Source organism: Nansenia antarctica, assembly GCF_963989245.1.
Source record: "Nansenia antarctica genome assembly, chromosome: 10".
NCBI classification, from domain to species: Eukaryota; Metazoa; Chordata; class Actinopteri; order Argentiniformes; family Microstomatidae; genus Nansenia; species Nansenia antarctica.
Window position 1 is genome coordinate 28,227,856 of NC_137680.1, and position 7,500 is coordinate 28,235,355.

The 7,500-nt window shown below is 44.4% G+C and overlaps 1 protein-coding gene across 1 annotated transcript in view; it reads left to right on the plus strand.

Moving 5' to 3' along the window:
- Positions 1-7,500, plus strand: part of mef2d (myocyte enhancer factor 2d) — a gene marked incomplete at its 3' end in the record, with an annotated part of 41,989 nt that overhangs the window by 24,433 nt on the left and 10,056 nt on the right. The window contains exons 7-8 of the mRNA XM_080540401.1: positions 4,631-4,809; positions 5,303-5,332. Of these exons, the coding sequence (XP_080396527.1) occupies positions 4,631-4,809; positions 5,303-5,332 (209 nt within the window). The remainder of the gene's footprint in view (positions 1-4,630; positions 4,810-5,302; positions 5,333-7,500) is intronic.

The window sequence follows — 7,500 nt, forward strand, 5'->3', positions numbered from 1 at the left end:
CACACACATACATATACCATACAATATGACATACAGGTACATACGTACATACACACACACACACACACACACACACACACACACACACACACACACCAATCACATGACACACCAGCAAAGGCTGACACACACAAGTTCGGTTATGTTCAAAGACCCTAGGGAACGGGGCACACCACAGACTAACACATGTGCTTCACCCCCCACCTCCTCTTCCTCCTCTTCCTCCACCTCCTCCTCTTTATCCTCCTCTTCCTCTGCCTCTGTTGCTAGGGAAGTGGCTAGTTTCTTAGAGGTGTGTGTGTGTGTGTGTGTGTGTGTGTGTGTGTGTGTGTGTGTGTGTGTGTACTAGGGGTGGGACGATTAGAAAATGTCATGTCACGATTATCGTGGGCAAAATAATCGCGATCCACGATATTATCGCGAGAATTTAAAAAAAAAAAAAAAAAAAAACTTTTTTTTTTTTAGAATGCCAATAAAACACACTGTAATCACTTTAACTTAGATTTTGTTGTATTTTTATTGAATCATGTTAATAACATTAACATCATTTTAAAAACATCTTGACAAAAATAAAAATCTTTAATAAAATCTTAAATAAGGTAATGATAAATTATAAGGTATCACTGCATAAATAAAGGAAAAAAATACTGTCAAACTAAACTTGAACACTGACACTTTTCTGTCATCAAACTGAGTGCTAGCCTCGTGGCTTAGAGACTTGAAAGCTTCAAGATAGGTTAAAGTGCAAACATGCATACTTTCTTAATGTGTGTTTTGAATGACAGATTGGAGTCAATAATGATACAATAAAAACAGTAATCCAAGGGATGACATGTGAAAGTGTGAACACTTATTTCCAACATAGTCCTTTGATATTAACATACAAGACAACAATAACATCAAACAATCTTTAAATAACAACCCCTCCCCCCAAACAAAAGGATTAGGAACTTCTAGGAATAACAAGATAAAAAGAATAAAAGTAGGGTGAGAATAAAAAAAATGTAAGACCAAGAGAATAAAAGAGTAAAAATCTGTCCACCTTACTCCAGAGGTAAGCTCTAACCTGTCCTCTAAAAGCCCTCCTAGTTTCTGCTTGTTTTATATGAAGTGGACGGCTGCTCCACAGTAATGTTCCAATATAGAAGAAAGAACTGCGAGCTGCGCTATTCATCCGAGGAACCTTACAGGAGCCCTGGTGCTGTGACTGTGCTGAGTGTGAGTTAGAGTTAGAGTTAGGGTGCTGTGACTATGCTGAGTGTGAGTTAGAGTTAGAGTTAGGGTGCTGTGACTATGCTGAGTGTGAGTTAGAGTTAGGGTGCTGTGATTATGCTGAGTGTGGGTTAGAGTTAGAGTTAGAGTTAGGGTGCTGTGACTATGCTGAGTGTGAGTTAGAGTTAGAGTTAGGGTGCTGTGACTATGCTGAGTGTGAGTTAGAGTTAGGGTGCTGTGACTATGCTGAGTGTGAGTTAGAGTTAGGGTGCTGTGATTATGCTGAGTGTGGGTTAGAGTTAGAGTTAGAGTTAGGGTGCTGTGACTATGCTGAGTGTGAGTTAGAGTTAGAGTTAGGGTGCTGTGACTATGCTGAGTGTGAGTTAGAGTTAGAGTTAGGGTGCTGTGACTATGCTGAGTGTGAGTTAGAGTTAGAGTGCTGTGACTATGCTGAGTTAGAGTTAGAGTTAGGGTGCTGTGACTATGCTGAGTGTGAGTTAGAGTTAGAGTTAGGGTGCTGTGACTATGCTGAGTGTGAGTTAGAGTTAGAGTTAGGGTGCTGTGACTATGCTGAGTGTGGGTTAGAGTTAGAGTGCTGTGTACACGCAGGTATAGTTTCTTGAGTCAGGGACGCCACACCATACAGCCCTGCGTCACTGTTCTCTTAGCTGCGCGCGCACACACACACACACACACACACACTCTGACACACACCCACACACACACACACACACACACACACACACACACACACACACACACACACACACACACACCACACACCATCATCTCAATACAAAGTAACCATGAGTGGCTGCCCAGAGTTCTGGATCCAGTTATGAATGTGCAGGAAACTATGACAACTCTCCACCATTGGGATAATGTGTGATGGGCGGTGGTAGTGTTTATGTGCCTGGGTTGGGGTTGGGGTCAGTTTTAATTTCAGTTCAGCAAGTTCAGGGAGTGAATATAGAAAGAATTAAACGTAGGAATTGAGAAATCCTCTCATTTAGAACAAGTTACACATTACAATTCTTATTCGTATGGTTCTTTAACGTCTTTCGTAACGTATGATTTTGTGTGGCCTGGTGTGGTCCAGTGGTCTAGCACCGCGGTCTACAGTGCACACATAAGCCCATGTCAGCATTTCCTATCTAAGTGTCTATCTTCACTATATCTGTCCAATGAAATGAAAAATATGCGTGGGACTGCCCCACTCAGAAAAAAAATTACCTAAAAAAAATAATATGATTATTATTTTTAGAATACATTTGTTGAATTGCCAGGACTGAAATAGAAACACAAACAGGTCTGGTGTGAACACCGCCAGTGTGTGGGTGAGATGGAACACTGTCACATGCTTGTCATGCCTGGGCAGCGTCACGCAGCACCTCTGTCTCTTATCACTGAAAAGTCCCTCTCTCTGCCCCGCCCTGCTGCTCTGGGGATGTCTGTCTGTCTGTCTGTCTGTGGGGGGGGGGGTCGGTGTGTGTCACAGTCTTCTCTTCTGAAGACTGTGTGTGTGTGTGTGTCTGTCTGTCTGTGTCTGTGTCTGTGTCTGTCTGTCTGTGTGTGTCTGTGTGCCTGCATGTGTCCCAGTTTTGGTGGCTGTTTGTGTGTGTGTGTGTGTGTGTGTGTGTGTGTGTGTTTGTCTGTCTGTTAGTCTGTATCTGTGTGTCTGCACGTGTCCCAGTTTTGGTGCCGTGTGCGTGCATGCGTGTGTCTATTTATCTGTGTGTGTGTGTGTGTGTGTGTGTGTGTCTGTGTGCATGCATGTATGCGTGTGTGTGTGTGCGTCTGTGTGGTGTCTGTGTGCCGTCTGTGTGTGTGCGTGTGTGTGTCTATGTATGCCTTGTTGTGCCAGTGCTAGGAAAGTCCCCGTCCCTGGGCTACAGTGTGCATCTGTCTTTGAGTCAACTGCTACTTTTAACCCAGCAGAGGGAAGTCTGCCCCTTGGCTGCAGTGACAGCGTTGTTATGCTATTGTCAGGCCACGGCGACGCTGTCACAGATTAACAAAAGCCCCGTACTGAAGTTATCTACGGGAACAAAGAGTCAGATCCCTCCTGAGATAAACAAGTCGAAACCATGACAACGACAGTTTAGTACACAAACTGTTTGGTTTGGAAAGGGTTGAGATATGAAGATGAGGTATGTGTTGTTATTGTATCTCGTGACTCGACCCCTTCAACCATAAACAAGACTGTAGGAAGTTGGAACTGAATAAAAATAACTTTGGGGTTAATAAAAGTTGTTTGTTTGTGGAGGGAGGTGTGTTCAGATGTCGCGGCCTGATTTGGCCCGTCAGAGTGTTGATGTGAAGCTGTCAGGAGGAGGACCGCGTGTGCCTGTGGTGAGAAGTGATGGCAGGTTATGTGGGTAGGCATCGAACCCCTATGCTGACTGACACAGGTGTACGTTATACAGGGGTGCAAACTTGTCACCTTTCTGCTAAATTAGCAGTTTTTTTTACTTCAAAATAGGTCATCCACGTGAATCGTGTCGATCTGCCCAAAATAATATTGGGGGAGGGGGTGGGGGGGGGGGTCTATGTCTCATCCAAGTCACATGATGACTATTCTTCTAACTAATCTTCCTGTCTGCTAAACTCCGCTGCTGTTGAAATAACTTTTAGCTTCATGCAGCTATAGGTACAGTTCTAGACAGTGTGGAGGACAGTCACGGTAAGCAACCTGTTTTCAACATAATTATGCGTTAAGGTTAGGGCCGCAGTTGAGACCACCATGCTAGCGATATCCATTTAGCACCGTTAGTGCTAGCGCTATCCACCCCCCACCCCCCCCCCCCCGCCATTTTTTTTTTTTATCATTGATAATTGTCTTATCAAAAGAAAAGTGTCACCTTTTTGGGCCATCACCAGTTTGCACGCCTCCAACAACCGACTGTTTTCTTATTCCTAGTCCTAAGCTGTTAATGATGCGTCTCAATGGTGCGGTTTGTACTTGATGAGGTGTTATTATAATACTCTTCAGACAGACAGCATCACTTAGAGTGTCTGTTATAGAGGATGGGAGAACACACACACACACACACACACTCAGACACACACACACACACACACACATACACACATCACACACCTCAGCAACATTAACACTCATCATCTTTTTTCCCCTCACCAGCGTTATTTGCTGTGGAGCCTCTGCTATTGAAGCCAGGATGAGAGTGTGCCATGTACACACACACACACACACACACACATACACACACTCCCTGTCCTTATCCCTCATTAACATCGTCTCTCTCTCTCTCTCTCTCTCTCTCCCTCTCTCTCTCTCTCCCTCTCCCTCTCCCTTTCTCTCTCCCTCTCCCTTTCTCTCTCTCTCCCTTTCTCTCTCTCTCTCTCTCTCTCTCTCTCTCTCTCTCTCTCTCTCTCTCTCTGTCTCTTCATCAACCAGCGAACGGCTACATCAGTGCCAGGGCCTCCCCCGGCCTCCTCTCCGTCTCCAACGGCAACAGCCTGGGGAAAGTAGTCCCGGCCAAGTCTCCCCCTCCGCCGAGCCCTCAGATGGTGAACAGCCGCAAGCCCGACCTCCGGGTCATCACCTCCCAGAGTGGCAAGAGCCTGATGCAGCTGGTGAGCATCGCTAGGGCTACGGTGGCCCCACTGTGCCAAACTGAGTCTGTTCTCTCTCTCTCTTCTGAAGACTGATTGACGCTTCCTGGTGGTTATCTATCGCAACAGTCATCCTAGTTATCAGTCCCTTATGATTAGATCAATTTCAGATGTTTGGGGGGGTATATATGATATATATATATATATACATATATATTTAAAATGTAGATATTTAGAAGTGATATCCTGAATTGGAGAGGGTTAGAAAATGTACAATAATAACGACAATCGATGGTGGTGATGACGGTGATTGCAGTCGACGGTTAGCCTCGACGCGGGCTCGTGAGAAACACCTTCCGAGGAGGCGACCACCTTTCATTGGTCCCCTCCTTAGAACGAACAGAAAAAGACATTCCCCCCACTTTTTCCAGCTTTTATTTCTATGGTAAGTACAGACCTGTAACTCCCTGTTCTCTATCCTGCTGCCCCCCCCCCCCCCCCCCCCCCCTCGCAGACAGACGAAGAGCTGGAGTTGGTGAGTGAGGTGAACAAACGACCCCTCCTAGACTTTGACTGTGGCTTGTTGTGACGCCGCCTGCTCTCTCTCCACAGGCATGAGTGTGGTGATGCTCTTTTCCAAGTGATTGACACATTCACAGCAGAATTATGATTACAGTATTCATATAAACGCAGTGAAGTATTAGTACTGTAGTAGCTCAGTTTGCTGTGGTATATGTGTTCACTGTTAAGTGCGTATGTGTTTGTATGATGGTGTGTGTGTATACGTCTAGAAAACGTATTTCAGAGAATGACAGTTAATCCAGTGAGTGCATCATCTTGGCATGTGCATGGACAGGGTCGTAGAGGGCTGCTCTCTCCTGAGTGGGCGGTTCAGTCACATGACTTGGATGACATCACAATAACTGTGGCACAGTGACCTTGGGGCATCTGTACACAAAACAATGGACATACACACACACACACACATTGTTATGATGTACACACACATACACCTATCACCACACACACACACACACACACTATTATGATGTACACACACATGCATATATTCAAATACACACACACACACAGACACAGACAGACACACTATTATGATGTACACACACATGCATACATTCAAATACACACATACACCCATCACCACACACACACACACATTATTATTATGATGTACACACACATGCATACATACACACACACACACACACACACACACACACTATTATGATGTACACACACATGCATACATTCAAATACACCCATCACCACACACATACTCACACACACACACATTATTATTATGATGTACACACACATGCGTATTCAAATACACACATACACCCATCACCACACGTACACACACACACACACACACACACACACACACACACACACACACACACACACACACATTATAATTATGATGTACACTCACATGCATATATTCAAATACACACATACACCCATCACACCACACACACACACACACTCTCTCTCTCTCACTGTGTTCTTGGTGCATGGCTCTGTCAGCATGTCTCATTGAGTGGTATACCGCATAAACACCTCCAGTCTCAGGCAACTTTGTGGCCATGGCGATGGACCGACGTTGCCTTGCCAACGCTACCTTGAGACGTTTGTCGTTTGCACGTTGATGTTCCTGTGTCAGAGTTGTTGACTTTTCTGTCATTCATCTGTGCTGTTGCATTATGTTGCTAGGAAACGGCATGGTCTTCGATATGAAATACTTATTATGATATTGTACATTATATGACTGGCTGAGCTCTGTTTGCACTTTATTTTACAGTCCACTATATATATATATATATACCTGGTATGAACTTAGATCTATAACTTGTTAAATGGTAATTATATACAATTACATGCTAATGATATTCGGTTTCTTTTGATTTAATTGGAACCAGCACTACTACCATTCGGTGCTCCACCAGGTAATTATAAGTCGTACTGAATTATCTGAAGCAGGTTTCAGAAAGGAGTAGTATCCGCTCGATGCCAAGCACCGGTTTTAAACAGGGCTGTAAAATAAAGTGCCTTCCGAGATCTTTTTTGATAAAACTGTGATAGATCCTGTGATGAATGAATCAGTTGTGTGGCTGCTTTCAATCATGGTACCGTATGAAAGGTTTGGGTCTGCCTGTGGATCTGAGGGAAGCAGCTGGACCATAGCTACGGAACACATGCAAACTATTATCGCAACTGCTGTTCAAAAACAGATGAAGTAATGTGTAATGAACGCGCTACCTCCAGCCCGTATAAGGAGAAAGGACATGATTGATGTTTTACTCGCTTAAACTGGCCCCTGTTTTCTCACTAAAACAGAACAGGAATGAGTGCCCAGTCTGAATGAACGCCCCCCCTTCCCCCCATCCCTCTACTCATAGATCTGATAGGATTGGATGGCTGTAAGTAAATCTAGTGGAAACTCCACCCAGGAGCCTACCAGAGGGATAGGTGATTACCGATCGATACGGTACAGGACACCAGTGGTTTTCAAACTTTTTGTGCCACCTACTGAATACAAATAAATAAATAAATCATTCCTAACTTTTTGTGTAGTTGTATATTGCAATAATAGTGTATGGTTGTCACACAATCCCACGGCACACCTGGACTTTGGGAACCACTGCAGCATACCCATCCAATCATTAGAGATCAGTGACGTGAAGTGGC